The sequence below is a fragment of the Mauremys reevesii genome, linkage group 2, assembly GCF_016161935.1.
Source record: "Mauremys reevesii isolate NIE-2019 linkage group 2, ASM1616193v1, whole genome shotgun sequence".
Taxonomy (NCBI): domain Eukaryota; kingdom Metazoa; phylum Chordata; order Testudines; family Geoemydidae; genus Mauremys; species Mauremys reevesii.
Window position 1 is genome coordinate 240264761 of NC_052624.1, and position 23464 is coordinate 240288224.

A 23464-nucleotide genomic window follows, 5' to 3' on the forward strand; every position below is an offset into this window, starting at 1 on the left:
CAGTAACAATCTTTCAAGTATTTTCTGATAATCCTCCAAGAAGCCTAAGAAATGTCTTTATTTCTTCCAAGCAATTTCCTAGCTGGTTCATTTTGCTATTAGTAACAGTAAATACAGTAAAACAGTAAATATATGCACACACTCTTCCCCTTTTACACAGAAAGACTTCATGGGGCAAATTTTATTAGGTTCAATAAATCATATCCTTCCTGTGTTGTTGTTATTCCACAGTGGACTAATGTAATGTTGTTACAACTGAGTAACTCAGGGCAGGGGTCTCAAACAAACCCTGCTTCACCTCCAGCATTTATAATAGTGCTAAATATAAAAACGTTTTTTTAATGAGGGGGGTTGCACTCAGGCTTGCTGTGTGAAAGGGGTCACCAATACAAAAGTTTGAGAACCACTGGAGTAACTAATGAATTTGGCTCCAAGAGCAAAACTAATACTCTTCATTGCATGTTGTTGTATAACTTGTTTGATGATGACAATGGGATAGCAGTGCCCTTCTGATGCAAAACTGACCAAACCAACAGGATATTAAAAATGTTTCTGTTGGGTCCTGTCTTGCAAACCCATATGCAAATAGTTACATTACACACACAAGCAGTATCACAGCCTTCGGGTACAATGGGGCCACTCCCGTGAAGTTAACTGCTTCATTTCTGTAAGGGTTTGCAGGATTGGGTCCTTCAAGCCCAGCAATTAACTACTGTGGGGCTGGGCAATGTAGAAACACCCAAGCCATGTATTATTTTCTACCACTTTAGGTTTATTTTCACATGCTCATTGGATTGGTTTACCAGTCCTGGGCTGTTAGTTTCGGCTGGTAATTGATTCACCCCGAGTATATACCAAATGTTAATTGTCAAATATGAACATAAGACTAGGAGATGTTGTAAATGTAAACAGTGCAGCCCCGCTTCAGGGGAAGTCACGCAGTCCACCATTCTCTGGATGTGATCATAGAAACACACCATGAAATACTAGTAGTGATTAATGTCCCTACTCAGGCGGGCCCATCCCCCTCCCTTCTTCAATGTTACAATTGTTTCCCTCTAATAAATTGGTTGAGACTATTATAAATCCCCCCTCCAAATCCCCAGTAATTGCTTTCAAATGTTGGCACCTCTGGAAAACTCTGAGAGGATTAAACGTCTCTCGCCAGGAATAAACGCCCTGATTGCAGCACCGTTTCCCTCAGCTCCCGACAGGGAGCAGCAGCAACTTAACTATCCCCCTTCCCCAGCAGCTTTCCGCAGGCAGCGGCTCCAGCTCCAGCTCCAGCTCCACACCCCCCCGCCCTGCTGCAGCGGAGCTCGCCCCGCGCTCATGTCCCAAGGTCACCGCGGGGCCCGCGCTGAGGCGAGGGCAGCGGGCAGGGCCGCGTGCGCACCCGCGCTGCAGGTGAGGGGCCGGCCCGGTGCTCTCGCGGAGGGCGGCCGCGGCGAGAGTCGCTCCCGTTCGCATCCCCAGGGCGGGTGAGGACAGCGCTGGCTCGCGCGTCCCGGCCGCCCCGCGGGGGTCCCGGCCAGCAGGGGGATGGGCTGTGCCCAGCCCGGCGGCGGCTGTGCCGGTCCCGGGCCGCGCTGCGGCGGCGGCGGGACGGAGGATGGCGACGGCAGGTTATAAAGGGCTCGCTGCCTCTCCCCGCCCCCTGCGCGGGCTGAGCCGGAGCAGGAGTCGCCCTCCTCCCCCCGCCGGCCTCAGACGGGGGCATGGAGTTGGCAGGAGCCTATAAAAGCCCCTGACGGCGAGCCGGGGCCACCGTCCTGCAGGAGCCGGCCGGGCCAGGAGAGCGAGACCATGTCCCGTCACTGGGGTTACGCCAGCCACAACGGTGAGCGAGCCCGCGCCGGAGGCTGCAGCGCGCCGGGCTCCATCCCCCGGGGGTCCCCGGCCGGCTCCTGGCTGCTCCGCCGGCACCTGCCGCAGCCACCCGTGGACGGGCGGGGCGGCTCAGCCTGCCCCGCTGCTCTTTGCCCCTTGGCAGCGCCGGCTCCGCTGTCCGGGGCTGTCCGGGGCATGCCCTGCCTGGAGCCGGGCGCTGCTGCGGCTGGCACAGGGATCGCATTGCCTCTGGCACCGGGGCGCAGCCGGCTAGGGGCGCTGCGGAGGTGGAGGGACCGGCCCCAGCGCGATCTACCCCGCTGAAGCCCATGGGAGCGCCTCCGGATTTACCCCGGGGCGAGTGGGGAGAGCGAGATCGGAAGCCAGCTCCTAGGAGCCCCGATTGCTCTAGCTGGGGTGGGGGTGGGTCTGATGACGTGCAATCACTGTCCCCCTGGAAATGCAGTTCCTGGCAGAGGCTTTGCCACGCAGGTGCGCGGTCCCGGGGCGATCTTCATTTTCCAGCCCCACGAGCTATTTCCCCGAACCGCTGGACAGTTCAGCCGAGGGTGGCTCTGTCATTTGTGATGAAGTTTCTCTAACAGATCTGGGCTAGGTGGGGGAGGCTGGAGCATCTTCTGGTTTCTACGCTCTTACAAAACTCGTGACAGCAATATACTGTAGCTCTTCAAACCAGATGTTGGCTGGGGGAGAGGTCCGACCTCTGTCCTCTGCACATCCCAACCCCTGCTAAATGCCGTGAGGGGCTGGGCGGGCAGTCAGTGCAGGATCGGGCCCGCCTGCATCCGCGTCTCCTGAGTTCTCTCATTTAATGCGCTTGAGACCAGCGCCTCTCTAACGCGAATGGCCAGTTCTCAGGATCTGTGGGTTTATGCGGCAAGGACCAGAGCTGGCGAAGACAGGTGCATCGTTAAATGTTGACGCAAGAGTTAAAGCCTCAAATGCACTCCTCTATTGCATTTGTTATAAATTATTTCCACCCTCTGTGCCTTGCCTGCGTCTTTTTCACACTGGATCTGTGTGTGCTTTCTCCTGCAGGACCTGCCCATTGGCATGAGAATTTCCCCATTGCCAACGGAGAGCATCAGTCCCCTATTGATATTAACACCGAGTCCGCTCAGTACGACTTTTCTCTGAAGCCTCTGCATTTCAGTTATGACCCCTCCACAGCTAAAAACATCGTCAACAATGGGCACTCTTTCAATGTGGAGTTTGACGACTCTGCTGACAAATCAGGTGAGTCCTCACTTCCAGGGGCTCCTGTAAGGGATTGAAATTGGACAGACTGGGAAGAGGAGAGAGGATTTTAACACTTTTCTCCTACTAAAACTTTGTGGTGAAATCCTGCTCCCACTGAAGTCAATGGGAGTTTTTGTCTCATGGGGTCAGGATTCAACCCATGAAGATTCATTCAGTCCATTTAGACATCCTTTGCTCTAATTAAAAGAAAGTTGATGTTTTCTGACTTGTCCTACCTACCCTGATCCAAAGGCCACTGAAGTCAAAGGGAATCTATTCAGTGAATTCAGTAGGATTTGGATCATGCCTCAAATGCACAATAGACAGAAGTAAGGTAATTGACCAGGGATGACAAAGTGTATTTCTCCACCTGAAAAATATTAGCTTTGAGTGATACCTGCCAAATGGTTACAGTAAACTGCAGGATGCACTGCAGGAAGAAAAGGACAACAGAATAGCAAAACAACTAAAATTAGTAACTTGAAATGATTTGGAAATAGCTTCTTCAGTTTTATATTTTTGCTGCCAACAATTGTAAAGCAGAAAAATGGGGGCATCTCTCCAGGTCAGTACTGGAACAGTCAAGAAATGAGTTTGATATTCTCTAATTTAAATCAGCATCAGCCCTGGCATTCCCTGACTCGGGGCTTTCTAGATAAAGATGGCAATACATGTAGCATGTTCCCACACAGTTCACTGAGAGCTGGCTATTCTGCGGTATTTCAGGAGCCTGTTCATTGTACTGTACTGACAAGGGCCTGATCCTGCAAACCTCTATCCACAAACCTTACTCACAGAAGTAGTTCCATTGAAGTGGATGAGAGTATTTGCATGAGTCTGGGCTACTTATATGAGCAAGGGTTTTGCAGGCTTGCTCCCTAACTATAATTTCTCAGCTGGTGGGATTTGCAGAAATCACCACCCTTGTACAATGAATGTGCCTCTATTTTTAATTTAGAAAGAGGAAAACAATCCCTCTGTAGAGAGAGTAGCTGCCTTCTCTAGACATTGCCTGATTTAACTTGCTTGAGCAAGTGCCCTATTTTTCCTAAGCAGTTCCTTGGCAATGTCATTTAGGGGATGGTGCTGAAAACAAATTATCAGTGCCTACACCATCTTTTTTGTGTGTGTGAGAGAGAGAAGCTAGGCAGTATTGTAGCTGTTCAAAACTGTAATGAAAACTCAACAACATATGTTCCTACCTGCCATTAGAGTAAATGGAACTAAATGGATAGCTAAATGTTTCACAAATGTATAGGCAAGGATATACAATTCAGTCAGAACATCCACTGTAGCATGAATATCTGTTTTGTTTCAAAAGGTGATTCTGACTCACACAGTTTTCTAGTGCCCAATTTTGTGCTGAGAACTCTTAAGTCCTGTTAAAGTTGATTGGAATTGACATTGCTCAGCACCATGCAGGTTCAAACCTTTAGTGAATTTTAACTATGTCATGAGAAGTGGGAAACATGATGATAAATTACAAAAAGCAGATTTGCTTTCTGATGGTTTACTAGGGCCCCATCCTTCTCCCTTTGCGCGCACGTGTGTGTGTGTGTGTGAAGATGTTGTGAAACTTCATTTAAATTCAGTAACTCAGAAACAGAAAACTGCCAGGATATATAAAAGTTTTCATAAATATCCTTTGGAAGAACAGCTCCTAATGAAAAAAAAAGCACAGAAATTGAACATCTCTATTCCGTGAGAATGATTCACGCACAGCTACAGCTTGCAGAGAGTGGGAGGAGGAGGGGATGAGAGTGAAAAAATACAGTAGCTCTACAACTCATCAAGCACTGGACTGGAAAAAAAAAGAAGAAAACATTATACAGATATCTATATAAATTCACTTGAAGGTTGATTCTGCAATCTCTGATAGTCTTTTGAAAATCACCATACATAAAAATCTAGCTGGGTGCACACTTAGTTGATTCATTTGCATGCATTTAACTAGTTAGCCTAGTTTTACTAGCCTAGTTTTACAACACAACAAAAGCTGCTTATGACTTGGTTACATTTCATGCACTTCCTATATACAACATTCTGATGCTGAGCAGGATTATTTCTTTACCAAGTTCCTGGTTAAACATAATGTAGCAAGCACAAGCAGAAATTTTAAGAATTTATTTTATCTGCTATCCCTTTTTACATTAAAAATTAAGGACCTGATCCTGCAAATACTTACCAAAGGGTGTAGTGCTCAGTCCCATGAGAAGTCCCATTTATGCTTGTGGGACTATTTAATGTAGTAAGCACACCATGATGTAATAAGTAAAGCCCTGATTTGTGACTAATTTTACATACAAGTAATTTTATGCAAAGAAGTAGTCCCATTGGTCTAGATCCTACAAACACTTAAGCATGTGCATAGCTTTACTCATGTGACTAATCCCATTGAAGTCAACAGCACTACTCTTGTGACTAAGGTTATGCATGTACTTATGTGTTTGCAGGATCAGGGCCTTATTGTTTACAGAATCAGGCCGTGTCCCAGAAATTACAGGCACCGGGTGTTCTAATGTCTCAGTAAAAATAGGTGCAAGAGCAAAAAGCATGTTTTTGGATAAAATCTTTTGGAATTGCATCATTGTGACCATTATACAGTTCTCTGATTCAGACAATATTTAATGTGGTCATTATTAATAAAATCATTAAAATAAATAGAAATTAGAGATCAGCATATCTAGATACTTGATATAAGACATAGCCCCTAGAAAAGAAAAGTTTCCATATATATTTGTTATATAATGCATTGCATGTGTCTTCTGCATGACTAGTCAAGTTCTTAAACACTAATACAAAAAAAATTACTTAAAAATCATCCCTCTCCCTTGCTGAGGCACCCAGGTATTGGTCAATGTAATAAACGTGCAAAATGAATGTTTAAATCTCTTTAAAATAAAACCAATTCCATGTGTTTTTTTACAAATACTCTATTGTCATAAGGAAAAAAGTCTTCAGTCTGCTCTTTTAGAAAATTTGCTCTTTACTAATAACAGGAGCTTATATGTGCATAATTCTTGATTCAGTTTCTATTTTCATTATTCCAATATCCCAAGCATGTTCAATATTCTAAAAAACTCCTTTGTATAGTAATGTTTTAAGATGGCTAAACTAATCATGATAGAAAAAGGTTTGTGATAGCTTTAGAAATTTAAATTTTTAGAAACCACTAAGTATTGAGAGTAACCTTTTTTGAAAAAATGTTTTATAAAAGCTTTCAGCCCAATCCTGCAGCTCTTACTCACAAGTGTAGTTCTTCTGAAGTTCTTGGGACTACCGGTATGAATTAGATGGGCAGGATTAGGCCCTGGGCTTTTTAAAGTGTGTCCTTAATATTTTACGGTTACTAGTTCAGCCTTAGAAATGCTGTAAGTAATGAAATGCCCACAAATCAATAGTGACATTTATTTTACTCAAGCATTTTTCTATTTTGAAAGGCCATGATTTTCCCTTAGTATGGACATTTTATGTATTTTGTTTTGTTTGCAATTTTACGGAAAGCTTTCTGAAACTGTTTGTACCAAGCAGGATACAAACTCCTCCTTCAATTATTTTTATCTTCTCTTCATCCACTTCAATTCTTGTGGTTGAACTTTTCATTTGGCTTCTCCATGTCAGCACATCATTTTGGAGGAGGCAGGAGTGAGCTTCCCAGCCTGGGTCAACAGACTTCTGTCAGCGGGGCTCACGCTAGCACTCTAAAAATAGCTGTGTAGACCCTGTTTGAAGCTGCGACTTGGGCTAGGAGCTCAGGCTCTGAAGCTCACCCACCCTTTCCTGGGCTTCAAACCTCGGGCTGCAACTTCAGAGCGCTGTCCATACAGCTATACAGAGAGTGCTAATGTGAGCCCTGCTAACCCGAGTACGTCGTCCCGGGCTGGGAGGCTTGCTCTCACTTGCTCCAAAGTCCTGTATAGACATACTCTGTGGTCTTTTAGTAATAATGAAAGTGTGAGTATTTCCTAGCAATGGCATTTAAAATGTCTGACACTTTAAATAAGGGCAAATAAGTCTCTTTGCTACAAATACCATAGGGACTGAATCAAAGACTACAGTGTATCCATTCTGATATCTCAGAAATGCAACTACATCAATGGAACTGCTCAGGGTAGTAAGCATTACAATCAGTATTTAGTGTTTGCAGGATCAGGCCCAAAAATATCATAATAAATGAACCTTATTCTTGGGATTTGTCCTTACTGCATTTGTAGCAAAGAAAATATTTAAAGTTACAGGCACTTTAAATCCTGTTGTGAGGAAATAGTTACACTTTCACTATTGCTAAATGATAGTAAGAAACAGCGACTAACCAAAGCTGACAACTGACTTGTGTCTGGACAGCTAAAAGTGTCAAGAAAACCTGTAGCCTGCTTATAACCTGATTTATATAAAATTTCTCAGAAATGTTTTCACAATACACACAGGGCTTTAATTTCAATGACGCTGCTCACAGTAGTGAGCACCATGCCCTATAGCAGATCTCATGCTTACAGCAGCAAAGAATCCTGTCAATAATGAATTTGTTTTATAATCATAGTATAAACTGATCTATTTTTTAGCTATAAAGATGATACAATATAAATGGAAAGTCTGATTTAAAGCTCTACAGCTAATAGTAAATAGCCTGGTAATTTCTCCTTATGGCCAGCTCTTTATTAGTCATTTCTTTTCTTCTTTTTTTATAATTGCTTTTAAGATAGAGAAAATATTCAAAGTCAAGCTACAAACTCATGTAAATTAGACATTTTTATGGAAATACAATCACAATAAAACCTTAAAGTTACTCTGCCATCCCTGGGAGGTCAAAATATAGGGCCAACTTTGACACTAGTGCTGCATGGAAGACTCTCCTCAGTAATTTTAAGCAAGTATATATTTTTCAAGTGATTCTTTCTATAATGGAAAAGAATGGAGGTGCCTCGGGGGCCATTCACACACATTTCTTTAATTATGACTCAGTGTAAACAGACCAAGGAATATTTGTTATCCTAGGAGAGAGCGTGTGGGCACTGCTTGGTTTGCAGTGAGTTACACTGAAAGTTGTGTCGCTGTTGGATTTTTCCATTTCCCGCTGAAGCAATGATCAGTTTAGGGAGAAAACATATAGGTCTGCAGTCTTCAAGATAAGACATTCTGAACACAGCCTTTGACACGGGAGGTCTATTTTTAGGCCCACGAACACTGATGGTATAACATTAGCTATTGCCCAATGTTACATGTATATATCCAGAATTCTAAATCATTACATTACTGTATGTCTAAACCAATATTTTGAATCATGAGGGGAACTGACTGTATAGAACTCCTGTGGCTAAAGAAATGGAGAGGCTAACCTCTGTGCTTCAGGACATACCTGTGCAAGTCAGAACTTTCTCACTGTTATCATAGTCCAAGGCAGCCATTGTATTATGCCTTTCAGTTATGTTTTAAACTATAAATCTTCTGGCCATAAATCAATTTTGGAATGGGCACATAGAGTGCGAGGAAACTCTCCTCACTTCATTCAACTCCCTCCTTAAGAGTCGCTTCTACTGTAACAACGGAAGAAATTAGTCAACTAATCACAGCTAAGTTGGCCAGCACTTATTTTTAAAATATACAGCTAACGAGATATGTGCCAATCATCCCCATATTCTGTTGGTGAGAGAGACAAGCTTTTGAACTTACACAGAGCTCTTCTTCTTCTTCTTCTTTGTGTAAGCTTGAAAGCTTGTCTCTCTCACCAGCAGAAGTTGGTCCAGTAAAAGATATTACCTAATCCACCTTCTCTCTCTCTCATGCCCGTCACCCCAGTCGGGGTATGGGCTGCCAACCACAGATCTCCAGAGTTCTCTATCCTGGGCCATTTGCTCTAGCTGTTTCCAGGTATAGCCCATTTTTGTGCTATCAACCTGAAGGTCGCGTTGCCAGGTGTTTCTTGGACGGTGTCTTTTCCGCTTGCCTTGGGGGTTCCACCGCAATGCCTGTCTGGTGATGTTGGTTGGCTGCTTGCGTAGTGTGTGTCCTATCCAGCCCCACCTTCTCTTCTAATTTCTTCCTCTGCTGGGGATTGACGGGTCTTGTCTATCTAATATCCTGGGACCAACGCAGCTACAACAACACTGCATACAGTCATCTCTGTCTTTTCTGTTTGTCTGATGTATCACTTTCCTCAGCCTCTTTCATTGGTTCATTTACTGGCAGGTGTAAAAGACTTGTAAGCTCTTTGGGGTAAGGGACCCTGCCTTCCTATGTCTCAGTTCATCATTCATCAGATGGCAAGGAAAATGAGCACCTGTTGGTACTATTGTAATATTTTGCAATACACAATACACTTTTTAGTAACAGTTTCTAGAATTGTTCCATAGATACAGCTGCCAGGAGAGAAAGTGACATATTGTTACCACAATATAATTTAAAATCATCTTCATTCTTACAATATGGCAATTATCAATCCAAGGACAGCTCATACAGGATGAAATTCACCCCAGTGCAGAGGGTGCACACAGGGTCTGACCATTTAAAACCCATAGAAATTCCTTGCTAAGGGATAATGTAGGACTTAAGTGCTGCAGTGGGCCTCGTGCCCTGGTGAATTTCACCCACAGAGGTTTGGTGTTCCTGATCTGTTCCCCTCCTATGTTAACAGCAATGCACTTTACTCACATTTTTATTCATGATTAATAGGGATTTCTGACATACATTATGTTTAATATGCATAAGTTGTATCTGCAAATGGTTTCACTATAGGGAAATTTGTTTAACTGTACCCATTGAAAACAACCTTTTCTGACTCTGTTAGAAGTAGGATTGCCAATTTTGGTTGGACGTATTCCTGGAGGTTTCATCGCATGATATAATCTTTAATGAAATTTTAATTTTTAATTCCTGGAGACTCCAGGGCAATCCTGGAGGGTTGGCAACCCTAGTTAGAAGCCATTTGGGGAGCCTGATAGAGTAGAAAGTGTGGTTTTGGGAGATAAGATAAAAGAAATGAAACACTTCTCGTTATTTGCCATATTTGCACATACTATATATATGTTGGCAGCTTGACAATGACTGTGACTCACCCGGACTGAACTTTTCGGTATGGCCTGTGTGTTAACTAGGGACAGCCCACCGCTACTTAAGGACTCAAGACTACTGGGTGAAAATGTTCTTCAGATTTTTCCTTATGCCATGAGTTCATTGTGCATCTGTAGGGAGGTGTCTGTGTACCTGTATAAGCATGGGTGTATGTATGTACTTATATATGCACACATATATACATTATATAGATATATAGATATATAATGCCATTAAGTAGTTAACGCAATTATGTTTTTATATTATATATGTTTTATATATAAATATAAAAATATAATTGCATTAATTACTAATGGCATGAAGAGTACTCTGGTCAGCATGCACGGGGAGTAGCCTTATATCCTTAAACAGGGCAAGCTATCCTTAGCTGACACTCTGGCCGTATCTAAAAGTTCAGTCAGGGTGAGTCACGGTCACTGTCACGCTGCCAATATACAGTTTGTGCATATTCAGAGTGTTTAATTCTTTTATGTTATCTCCTCAAAACACCTTCTACCCTCTCAGGCTTCCCAAATGGCTTCTATTAGAGTCAGATGAGGTTGTTTATCAGCAGTAACTGTCACATAAGTTTCACCAAAAGAAAACTACTGCAGAGGTTTCCCACAACTTACTGCATCACAAGGTAAACTCGTCCATTCAGAACCATTGGTCCTGCCTTACTCTCTGCTTATTTTGATATATTCTCCTAGAACGGATGCTTGGGAGAGATAAAATAAAAGGGGAACATCTCCCCAAAAGTGACATTCTGTCCTGTGTATTGGCAGCCTTACAGAAAGTATGACTCACCCTGGCTGAACTCTTCAGTATATCAGCTGGGGAAGCCCACCCCCTACATAAGTACTCAGAATCCCTGAGCATGTTCTTTAGTGTACTCCCCATCCATTAACAGTACAGTGTGTTCAAGTATGGCATGTTTTGAGTAATATTATTTATTTTATCTCCTCAGCCTTTTTTCTATCATATATACATTTGTCTATATGGCAGTGTTTATTATATATATATATATACATACATACACACACATACACACACACTGTGCATATATTTACATATTAAACACACACAATGTATATCTCTTCTATATCCACATTCTATAAAATCATTGCTTTCAAAAGGGAAAGGCAGGTTGTATGGGGGAAGGTTATCTTGAAAGGCTAAAAATTGGTGTTCTGTGAATGCTGGGGTTTTTATTTGAGAGGACTCTGAATTAGCATTAAATTCCATAGATTTTGAGCAGTGGACTTCCAACTTGCTTGGATGACTATTTTTTCAGCTATAGGAAAATGTTCCATTTTTACTCATTTCCATTTGAGGAGTATTTCCTTATTCTGCATTTATTCAGATTAACAAGCCTTAGAATAGTTTATTTCCTATCAATTTGATTTGTGTAAGTGGAAGATTTCATTCAATGTCTGAATTATTTCATGAAGGAATCTTGCAGTTTAGCCATTTGGATTCTTTCCAAGAAAAGCCTTTCCCTGAATAAGATAAATTAGGGCTTGCTCTTTATAGTGAGTACATCCCATCAGTGTTTGGAATCCCAGCAGTAATGCCACAGTATCCCTGCAAAGCTTAACATAAAGGACCCGACTCGTCTCTAAATAACATCCATGCTACCCACACAGTTTAGGTCTAAATTACTAATACTCTGAAATAAATGGGAGAGGTAACTGCTCAGTAAAACTTCTTTTACAGTGGAATGGCCTGGCCCATGTAACCAGATACCTTTGACTGTGTAGATATCTCTTAATCAACAAAATATCCTTTTAGTTCTACACACTCTACAATCTCACCAGGAAATGTTAGGGCCAAATCCAGTTTAATCTATTCATGCAGGGAATCCCAGTGACATCAATGGGATTTTTCACATGGGTAAGGTGAGTAGGATTTGATTATTAAACTTTCCTACAAGTCAAAGCACTCTTAGCTCCTTTGTAAAGTGTTTTGAGATCTTCTGATGCTAACTTCTATGTAACTGCTTGGGGTATTCATCATCATCATCAGAAAAAAAATCACATTTGTAGCCCATCATCTGTCACATGAGCCTTAGCCACAGAATAAGAGTTACTGCTGTATATAACATGCTGCTTTGAGAAAGGAACATGTGACAGAGATTGGCTGTTTACTTTTTCATCCCACACTCAGCTAGCAATTTTCTTCTGCTCACATTTACTTGTGCTTGTGTTGTGCACCCATGGAAGGGCTGCAGGTTGGTATGCAGTGGGGAGGTACTGTTCCTGCACAGTCACTCTTCCCTTCTGTGTGCCACAGCTACTTCTTGTAATTTTGCCTCAGGGCAGATGGAAACATATTTGCCTGGATCTTTTGCAGATAGATTTAAAATAAAATCAGTTTCAAGAAGAAATAGGTTAAAGCCAGGAAATTCAGAACTGGATTTAAACTTCCCTAGCATTCAGGAAAGGAGTCAAGAAGGTTGGACTTCACAGTGTTTTTAGTTGCAAGTGAAATAGATGAAGCAAGCAAGAGGGAAAGTTCACAGTATAAATGCTCTTGCAGTTCTTCAGGCAGCTATTAAATTGTGGGAAGGTTTATAGCTGATAACATTAAGGATTAAAAAAGGTCTTTCTGGATAAAAATGAATTTCTAACATGTATGTTTTGCATGTCAGATTTATTTTAAACTTCAGTTCTTTGGCATCACTGATAAGTGGTAACAAAAATTAAAAACTGCTTAATATGCACGAGAGGGCTGTTTTTTAATTAAGCCTGCTGAATTGATGTTTGTTCACACTAATCTAATTATTATTTTTGTTGAATGATCTGCTCCTGTCTTTTGAATCCTGTGACTCAAAATAAGCTAGCACTGGATTTGAGAACCACAGAATAAGAAAAAGTAAATAAAAACTTTCAGGAGATTTTTGTCCACCTTGTGAATTTTATAAAATCCTAACAATATTCCTAAAGAAACCACACTGCAGGTGGATTTAAGAATAATGTATGGTTCTGCTTCTCAGCACACCTTCCATTGATTACTAGCAGCAGGTCAACCTGCCACAACTATGTCAAATGTTATATGGGATTCAAGAATGGAGTAAATATTAGTCCTTTTATATCTGTAATGAGCAGCTACTCTGTTAGCCAAAGAAAAAGAAAGTATGATATTGAGATGTATTTCTATAACTTAGAGCAGTTCCCTCTTTCTTAAAATGAATCTTGGCAATAATATGGACTAATTGGTTTTAGCAATATTTTTAAAAACGCAAACAGTTATTTCATTTAGAAAAGAAACACATTCACAACAACTATTTTTACTTAAAGTGTCCTAACTTATAGTGCTCTGTTTGAAACAATCATCCTTCATAATTTGATGGCTTTTAAAAATGTCTATTTAGTATAAAATTTATACATGTCTAGCTACCATAGGCAGAGATCCACTTGTCTTCACACATTATATACACTCACCTTGTAGTTTGGCAATAGGTAGAAAGATGCATGATCTGTTCAGCATTAACTAATATGTTTGAAAATACAATGACCAAAATAGACTATTGAGTCACAAAGAGAAATGTGTGGCGGGAGTTCTGTGGTTTGAATTTAGTTGCCAAAGAAGGAACATCAGGCTAGATTCCTAAAGCAACTTAGTTGTGATGATGCTCAGTGTTTCCTTGTCTAATTTCAGGTGCCTAGAAAATCACTGGGAATCACAAAGCCTGAGTTAGGGCTCCCTATACAATGAATGAAGAGAGACAGATGCCTAAAAATGGGATTCACAAAAGCCAGCTCCCTGCCTAAGCTAGCCAATGGGAAATGGCCAAGTAAGGATAGTATCATAAGCCCAGTTTCTCTCAGGGAATTTGGCACATTAGACCAGGCTACAGGATAGCACCACCCTTGGCTTGGGGTTCTCAGCTGTAAACCCTTTCCCGGAGTTAGACAGCTATGCTGTTTGGCAAGGATCTCAGGGGGGCGGGGGAGGGAGAGGAAGGAAGAGAAAGATGAAAAGGGCTCCCTCATAACTCACATAGGATGTAGAAGACTTCTCAGTTCATGTCTCCCCTCTCCACTATGGGGGAAAGAAAGGATGTGAACAGAAATCTACCACCTCTCAGATGAGCTCCCTAGCCACTGGGCTATGGGATATTCTGATATGGGGTACCTTAAGTCTCTCTTGTTGAAGCTGTTCCACAGTGGCTAAATAATTAAATATTCATTGGGCGAGAGAGAGAGCATGAGCAAGTGTGAGAATGACTCTATATCATGGTGGTTAGAGCACTCACATGAGACACCCAGATGCCAATGCCCCTTTAATTATTTGAACAGTGGAACAGCTTTAACAGGAGAGAATGAGGGTGCCTCCCCATATCAGAATGTCCCATAGCCCAGTGGTTAGGCCATATGCCTAAGAAGTAATAGATCCCTCTTCTCATCCTGTCTCCTCCTAGTTCAAAGGGGGCTTAAACTGGCTGTCTTCTACAGCCCAGGTGAGTACCCTAAGCTAAAAGTTATGAAGGATCTCCCACAGCTTTTTTGTGTGAGCTCGCATCTGGGGCCCAATCAGTAAGTAGCCTCTGACCACACTTACTAGATTGGGCCCCGCAGGTGAGTTAGGCAGAGGAATGCCTATCTTCCCCTGGTTTGTGCATCACATGAAGGCTTAGGCATCCAGACTCCTAGAGTAGAGCAGTAGTGCATTTGTCTAGAGGCATAAAATTTGGTGCCACACCAGTTTAAGCACCTACAGGTTCAGTGGCAGTAGAGTGGGGCTTTTGTGATTGCCAATGGGGCCTGATTTGGGGATGTAGGCACCTAACTACCACTGTAGGTACCTAACTCCTTTTGTGACTCTAGCCCAAAGGGTATATTATGCATATTGCACTTAAGTTTTTCAAATCTTATATTATACCTACAAAGCTGTAAACTTGACAATGGAAGCTAAGGTTGTTGTGTATATCTTAAATTGCATTTTCTTGTGACTAAAGTCTTGAGTCATTCCCTTCACACCATTGTAATTTCCCCTCTCCCCAATTGTCAATGGCTATTTTAGTCTGTACTTGCATATAGTCAAAGTTAGCCAAAACTGAACAGATAGTGGCCTATTTTAATCGGCACTCAATTTACATACTCTCACACATGCACACACTGGAACAGTTATATGTATGGACTGTTTGCAAACAGAGAAAAGCATCTTTATTCCATTGACCTATTTTGTTCGTGATGCATCATCCAGGCACTTTTACGGTAACATAGCACTTTTCTGTCACTTTGCAAGTACAAAACTGGGTTTTAGGGTCTATATCATCTTAAATTTTATTCCTAAAATACCTTTGCTTTTCAGATAATACCAGCTTAAACAAACAATTAGATTGTGAGGCCTAAATGCTCTGCAGAAGAACAATTTGGCCTAAAGCTTTCTCTGTTTACCCACACGATTTGCTCCACTGACTTCAGTAGGATTACTTATTACCTGTTTTGGGCTTGGTGCTGCACATGAAGACATAGTTTACCTGCCCTGAGCATTTTCCAGGCTCAGGGCTTTATCCTGCATCTCACAAGGGTGGGCTGTTCGGAGTATAAACACAAGCTAAAAATTAATGAGCAGGATAGGGAATTCAGGGAGTCCAATCCTACATAACTGAGAATGCTACTGAGTGCTCTGGTTACACTAGGAGCTAGTTACTGTAGTAGCAAGAGTAATACCAAATAGGTGCCTCACTTCCAAACCTATGTTTCCTCAGACCCGACTCACGTTCCACTCCCTATTTTACCAATATTTTGGGGGGATCAAGAGAGAGGCTTGAGATTTACCTCACTTTAGTGAGGAAGGCTATGCCTAGCATTTAACCTCACCTGTGCCTGTGGCTGGGCTTTACTTATACTTACACTGAAGCATAGCAACGTTGGGCTCCCTGCTGTGCACCATGACCTTTGCAGGATTAAGGCCTAAATAGGTGACATAAAATGAAAGGGCAATTTGCATGAGTAAAGCAAACAGGTTTAGGTGTTTAAGAGCACTTTGGTGGAACATTTCTATATGGCCCTAGAATTTTGGCTATTCGTCTTTCTAGAATTTTTTATTTATATCATGACAGAAAAGTTTCTCACAAACCTTTCCTAAATCCAATCACCTTGTATTATTAGCATGGCTGGTTAATTGCCGATGAATCTCATACATGAAAGGCATTTAAGTTTTTAGATGTCTGGTATAGACTAGGGCTAGTATTAGCATTGTATTGTAAAAAGTAATCCAGAGTAGCATGGTAGTATGCAGAGCAACAAAAATGCAGTCTCACTTAGGCTAGGTCTACAGTACACACTTACTTCATAATAACTATTTTGCTCAGGGGGTTGAAAAATCAACATAGCTACTTAGAGCATCTTCATCAGAAGCGCTACAGCAGCGCAGCTGCATTGGTGCAGCTGTGCCAATACAAGTTTGTAGTGTAGACCTGCCTTTAGAAGCCCTGAGTTCAGTGTTCTGTTTTAGAATAAGGCTCCATAACAAAGGAGGTGAGGCAAATACTAATGGAGACTGTTTGGTTTGCAGTGCTGAGAGGCGGAGCGCTTGAGGGAACCTACAGACTGATTCAGTTTCATATTCACTGGGGCTCCTGTGAAGGCCAAGGTTCTGAGCACACTGTGGATGGAGTGCAATATGATGCCGAGGTAGGACCGGCTTTTTTTCTTATAGGGGACTGTACACATTAGGCATTTTTTCTTAAAATTTCCCATCAGTGCAACTCCCCCAGTGGCAGCAATGCTGGGAGTTCTAGCTGGTAAGAAAACATGGTGGTTCAAATGTCGGCTGCTGGTCTACAATAGTTCTCTCAACTACACAAGCGGCGACCCCAGTTTGAGAAACACTGATTTAGAGAATCCTTTTAAAAAACCAGAATACTTAGATTTAAAATAATTAGGCCAAACCCTGCAGTTGTTGCTTCAGCAAAATTCCCGCTGAAGTCAACTGGAGTTTTACCAGAATAAGGACTGCAAGATATGGCCCATACTTGGCATTTAGAAATGTTTTTGAAAATAAGTATGAGAAGCACTTCTTATAATTATAAATATCTATTGCACAAATTTCTACAAGAGACATAAAAGCAAATCAATGATGCAACAATTTCATAGCTGTATGCAAAACTTTGCAAGTTTCAGCAGTAAAACATCATCTGTGTTAATGTTTAGTAAATGGTCATCTATTAGTTGAGATGCTCTGGTAGATGGAAGGTGCTGTTTATAAATCTCTCTTGTCTCCTTGATCCTAGCTTCACTTGGTTCACTGGAACACAAAATATGGTAGATTTGGTGAAGCTGTGAAGCATCCTGATGGCTTGACTGTGGTAGGCGTTTTTCTGCAGGTTAGTTGAACAATCACCTTATTATTATTATTATTATTGTAATGTATTGTTTGTATTGCAGTAGTGCCTAGATGCTCCATCATGGTAGGTCCCGTACAAACACAGAACTAAAACATTCCCCCACCCCAAAAAGATTACAATCTAAGGCAGTGGTCCCCAACCTTTTTGTGGCCAGTAGCACATTCATGTTTTCAGAAGAGTGTGGTGGGCGCCAACAATTACTCACATACAGGGCTGGCTCCAGGCACCAGTGGAGCAAGCACGTGCCTGAGGCAGCACATGCTACAGGGCGGCATTCCATCCATTCTGCGGAGTTGGAGTGGTTTGGGGTTTTTTGTTTTGTTTTTGGGTTTTGGGTTTTTTTGGCGCCAGTTCTGGGCAGTGCAGAGAGAAGCCAGAGAAAAGCTGGGAGGACAGAGAACACTGGCACTCGCAGCCTGCAGCCCCGTAGTTCTCTGTCCCCAGCAGGCGCGGTGCCATGGCTTCTCTCCCCTGCTGGGCACTAGGTGGGCGCACATAAATGCCTTGGTGGGCGCCAAGTTGCCCTCAATCACCACGTTGGGGACCACTGATCTAAGGCCTTATCTACACCCAGAAGTTGTACTGCTTTAGAAATACCGTAGAGTTAAAGAAGTATGTCTCCCAGAGTTATAGTGGTATAAAGGTGTTTATACTCAATAAGTCCTTCTGTATGGGAAGAGCAGTAATATATATTGATCTATGGCTGTTCATACCAATATAATTGTGTCCACACTAGGATTGGTATTGATATAACTATGCCATTAAAAAAAATCACACGGTATAAAAACTGTGTGTAAACCAGGCATAAATAACCTCTATTTTCCCTTTCCTTTGTCACTCCTCAATGGCAGGATGTTTTGTGCTAGATTAATTTGCTTTGCTTTGCTTAATATAAAGGTTGAGAAATACACCATCAGCTAAAGAAGATGATTTGTCTCTATTGTTCTCCCTCTATTCTGGTCATGTTGGTTTTGTTGGGAGTTTAAATTTGACTTCTGAGAAATGAACAGTTAAAGTTCAATAATACATCCACATACTTTAAAAAGAAAATCATTTTTCTGTCCCACAATCCTTGACTTCTGAAGATTAGTCAGCACAAGCCATTTGTGCTGACTGGCAAACTTCATATGCTTTACAATGTGAGGGAACAGCTACTTTCGTCATTCAGCATTATGAGAAATCTCTATGAAACTAATTGGTGCTGTGATGATGTAATTTAAAATGTGTCTTCAGTCAACTATAGTGGTAAATCTGAGCCACCACATATACACCTACTTACTTTCTTTTCATATGGTTTGCATTACAGGTGGGAAGTGACAGGCCTGGGATACAGAAAATTATTGATGCACTGGACTCCATTCAAACCAAGGTAGTATATGATCTCTATACCAACTGACAACAAGCACAGCTGTTTTCTATAGTCGTCTTCTTCAAAAGTGCAAAATTGAAGTTCCTTACTTCTGCTTTCTATATGCAAGTACTAGAGTAGAACAGTTCTCCATGTCATCAGCACTGATGCCTTTGTAATCCCTACCCTGATGAGAGCTCAAATATTTTTTTTAAAATTAGGCTAATAGAAGATATGCAGCATTGTAGGTCATCCAGCAATTGGAAAGAATTTCTGTAAATAATGATTTCAGACCATTATGATTGTGTGCTTCTGGCTTTCAATTGCAGTGGAGTCCATAGTAGTTATACTGGGCCAGGTTCATCCCTGGTGTAAATCAGATGTGTTATACTGATGACTGAAGTCAATGAGAGTTTGGCCATTAACATCACATAGCAGAACCAGACCCACAAATTTTTATATTTGTGGTGTCTCTTTTGCCATCTGTGTATGGGACATAGATTGTGGATGTTTGTGGAGGAAGAGGCAATAACTTTAGACATTTGAAACAAGGATTGAGGGCTTGATCCTGGAAGGTGCTGAGCAACTTTAACCCCAACAGACTTCAGCAAATTGTAGGAGGGTCTCAGTACTGTGCAGAATTAGCATCCATCTCTCTCTCTCTCTCTCTCTCAAGCAGGGGACGCACTTGGCCAGAAATATCAAACCTCCCTTAACTAGCTCCACTAATGCAAGCAAGGTGTATTTTCCAACTAGTCTTACACCACAGTTTTAACAGGCTGTTCTATCTTTATAGGGCAAGCAAGCTTCCTTCACAAACTTTGATCCCAAGAATCTGCTTCCCACATCCCTGGATTACTGGACTTACCAAGGTTCGCTGACCACTCCCCCTCTACTCGAATGCGTTATCTGGCATGTTCTGAGAGAACCCATCAGTGTCAGTTCAGAACAGGTAAATCTTCAGTAGCTAAAGGTCATTTTTCTATATGAAAATACTCTCATTTGCCTTGGTTTAGACTTCAGTGGCATCTTCTGCTGAAGCTGCAGCTTACATTACTGGAACAGAATAGAGTCCGATTGCAAAGCTTTGTGAAAGAGAAGATAGCATCATGAATCATTGGTTCAATACGCATATCTGAAATGGTTATTTTTTCCCCCTTTGGTAACTGTGTTCATATGTGTGTTGAAGTGGACTTTGCTGCTACTCAGGACAGGAGTCAAGTAGAAATGCCATTATTTGGAATGCAGAAAATTTGCAGCTTCCAGAAGTTTGCATTTTATCTCAAGAAACTCTTATATTGTGCAGCTTGATGACACTGGCAAATGCTCTAGCAGAGTAGAGCACACTGACAAGTTGTGTGTCTCTGGGCATTAGTTCTGTGCACCATTCCTTAATGAAATTATGTAGATTCAAATTTCATCCTCAGGTCTGCAGTGGTTTAGCTAAGAAGATAAAAATAGGACCTTTGAGTCTATAAATATAAGCCATATCTGAAGGGCTTTAGTTTACCCTCAAAGGTTTAAATCAATTTTACCAATGGCTATTGCTCTAACAATAATAAAATAATTGTGTTTCTTTATTGAGTTGAGATGAAAAGAAGCTGTGATCTGGTGCTGGGCATAATTTAATAAAAGTGCAGGGGAAAGGAAGAGGATGAACTATTGGAAATGTTCATTAAACTACAGAATCTATTACTACTACTAAGATGCTTTGGAGTGTGTCTTAAGCGCGACATCTTTGTTTAAAGCCACAGGAACTATTACTGATGATCAAGGGGACATGAATGTAGCCTTACAACATGGGAGAGAGGGGAGGGGAAATACTCAAAATAAATGAGTGTTTTTCCCTTAGGAAAGCCATCCCCCATCTCTTCCCATCGCAAATCTGTTTATCACATTGCACCTTTCTAAACCAACTACTCAAGACCAAAGCTGCACAGATCATGTATTTTGTCATTCCTAAATGCTGAACAAATCAAGAAACCATAAAACAGTTTGGGGAAAAAGGAAATCCTAAAATTTAGCATCTGTTGTGAATGGAAGGCCAGTGAAAACATTCCCAGTTGGCAACTGCTTTTCTAAAGATAGGTAGTTTTTGAATATTTGTCAGGAGGGGAGGAGGAAATTTAGGATAGCAAGTCCATAAGAATTGCTATACTGAATTACTGATTATTGGAACACATAGGGTTGCAGCATTCTGAGCCACGTACCATGTCTCTCACTAAAGTTAAAGGCCTCTCGTAAGACAGCTCTTTGTCAATCAGAGTGTAGCATGATTTTGTGTCACAGAACCATTCTGCATGTTACAAAATGCTGCAGCCCCCTTGCATACTTCTGTCAGCAATTTCTATTGCTGTGTGTTCTCAGACATGGTGTCCCGAATCAGTTAACTAAAATGAGGACTATTTCTAACCTGCTGGTCACTTGCATTGAATTATATTTGTCTGACCTGTGTCACACATGAGAAAGCAGCATGAATAGCTGAGTGCCTGTGACAAATCCACATGGTGTCCTGGAGTGCTGGGTTTTGCAATTAGTTCTGAATTAGCTAAAGTATGTGTAAAAATCACACACAGGCAAATAGCTCCCTATGGACCACTTCTAAAGAGTCTCCTGTGTGTTGATTATTCTAGCAGGTACCTCAAAGGTGGCACAACATGGCTTGTTTTTAATGGAAGTACATGAATAAACACTGTATAGGGTAAATGTCCTACTGCTTGAGAAACCGCACATTTACTTCAACTATTTCAGGTCCTGGCTGTCCCAAGGCACCTTTGGAACAGAAGAATATTATGGCACAATTAAATACAGAGATGGTTCTATTTTAGAGGGCTATGGAATTGCAGATCATGCTTTAGGATAGACCTTCACCTTCTTACTGTACTTTCCAATGGAAATTGAGACCTATTCTCCCCTCACACCAGTTTAACCCCAGGATAGCTTCACTGACTTCTGTTGAAGTAATTTCTGAATTACACCAGTATGAGAAAGGGGTCAAGTAAATGTTATTTAAAAATCAAACTGTCAAAAGAGTTTCAGCTTTCAAAATAGTCAACTGTTCAATTAACCTATAGACCTGGAACAAATATAGAGCCAGCTCTGACCCACTTTGTGAGGTTCCTGTGATTCAAAAGGTCCAGAAAACTGCCCGAAGATGGTTCTATACCACTCTTTCCCAGCTCTACCAGCACAGGGGGCATGTCGAGGGCCAAAAAGGATGTGTCGGGGCAGGAGAGAGTTTGGGTAAAACACCTTGCGCTGAGTTCCTTGGCCAGCAAAACAACAAGGGGAGTGATCATTTAGAGATGTCTTTAAGTCACCTTTCCCCATACCCTAAGATTTGCACTGTCTCTGGCTCACAGTATATACCATAAATAGATTTCTGGAGGCATGAGGATGCATCTGAAGATTAATGTTGCTCCTTTCTTTTTTCTCCAGCTGTGCAAACTCCGTGGCCTTTGCTTCAGTGCTGAGAATGAGACCCCGTACCATATGATGGACAACTGGCGTCCATGCCAGCCTCTGAAGGGCAGAGAAGTTAGAGCTTCATTCCAATAAGCTAAGCACTGAGCTCATAAGAAATTGCTGTGTTTTTGAGGGAGGGGTCCCTTCTGCTAAGCACAAATCAAACCTTTGCCAGCTGTGCACTGGCAACATTTCTTCTCCTAGATCTCTCACTTCTTCCATTCAGCATCTGAAGTTCTGGCTAATGAAATGTGAAAGACCCTAGACCAAGAGAAAAAGGGTCCTAATGTGTGGGGAAGGGGGAAATCTGTGTGATGTTTGATGATAAATGCTGTGACTGACACTTTGGCTGTTTGGCAAAGCACATAATAACAGCATAATAAGCCATTTTAAGTAACCTCATTTACAGGTGATAGTACATATAACTAACTGTACTCAGTAATGTGAAGCTTTTTTGGAAGCACAGGAATACAGAATAATTTGGACATTTTAAATGTGATTTAAGAGATTAAGTTATGTCAACATAGTGAAAGGCAAATTAATATTGATGATTAAATGTCTTAGATTTTAAGAAACTGAAGTGTAAATATTTTTTAAATTGTTTTACATTTTTAGCCATGGTATCATCGACCTCCATTATGTCTTAATGTTAGTGTGTTGGTTTTTTAAATTACAAAATGTCTTAAATTAAATATCTATAAAACTTATTACCATAGATATAATACAGACTATCTTTCCATTAAAATAATATATGTCATAATTTAAAAAAGAAATGAATATTGTATTTTAGATAAATTCTCTAATAAAAAAATCCCTATAATTATAGTTCTGTTTCCAGAGTCTTATTCAATCCAGGAAAATGGGGCAGGGAGTTTTCTGCATTTGTGTGTGTGTGTGTATATATATATATAATTATACACATAGTACATTAATAAATATTAATTAGAAACATATAATACACAGGGACCAGTCTCACAGGTTTTGTGGCAGAGTTTAAGGAAACAGAAGCTGAAATGTGGACCAGTTTTGGTAAGAGGGTGATTGCCTTATGCAGTCCCTGGTAGCAAAAAGAAGGCAACTATCTTTAACATACAGTATTAGCCTTAAGCAACCACCCCTGAGGATCAGCAAAACCATTCACATAATAGAAAGGAGAA

At 41.3% G+C, this 23464-nt stretch overlaps 1 protein-coding gene across 2 annotated transcripts; it reads left to right on the plus strand.

Moving 5' to 3' along the window:
• The first annotated feature begins 1666 nt into the window (after positions 1 to 1666).
• Positions 1667 to 23132, plus strand: LOC120399209 (carbonic anhydrase 2-like). 2 transcript variants are annotated; one of them, XM_039527242.1, is made up of 7 exons: positions 1667 to 1840; positions 2890 to 3087; positions 16663 to 16781; positions 17381 to 17473; positions 18801 to 18863; positions 19639 to 19794; positions 22281 to 23132. In XM_039527242.1, the coding sequence occupies exons 1-7, from the start codon at positions 1807 to 1809 to the stop codon at positions 22398 to 22400; spliced, it is 783 nt and encodes a 260-aa protein (XP_039383176.1). In that variant the 5' UTR covers positions 1667 to 1806; the 3' UTR covers positions 22401 to 23132. The 2 variants fall into 2 exon arrangements, with proteins under 2 accessions (XP_039383176.1, XP_039383177.1); XM_039527243.1 differs by lacking the exon at positions 1667 to 1840 and adding an exon at positions 2399 to 2753.
• The last annotated feature ends 332 nt before the right edge of the window (positions 23133 to 23464 follow it).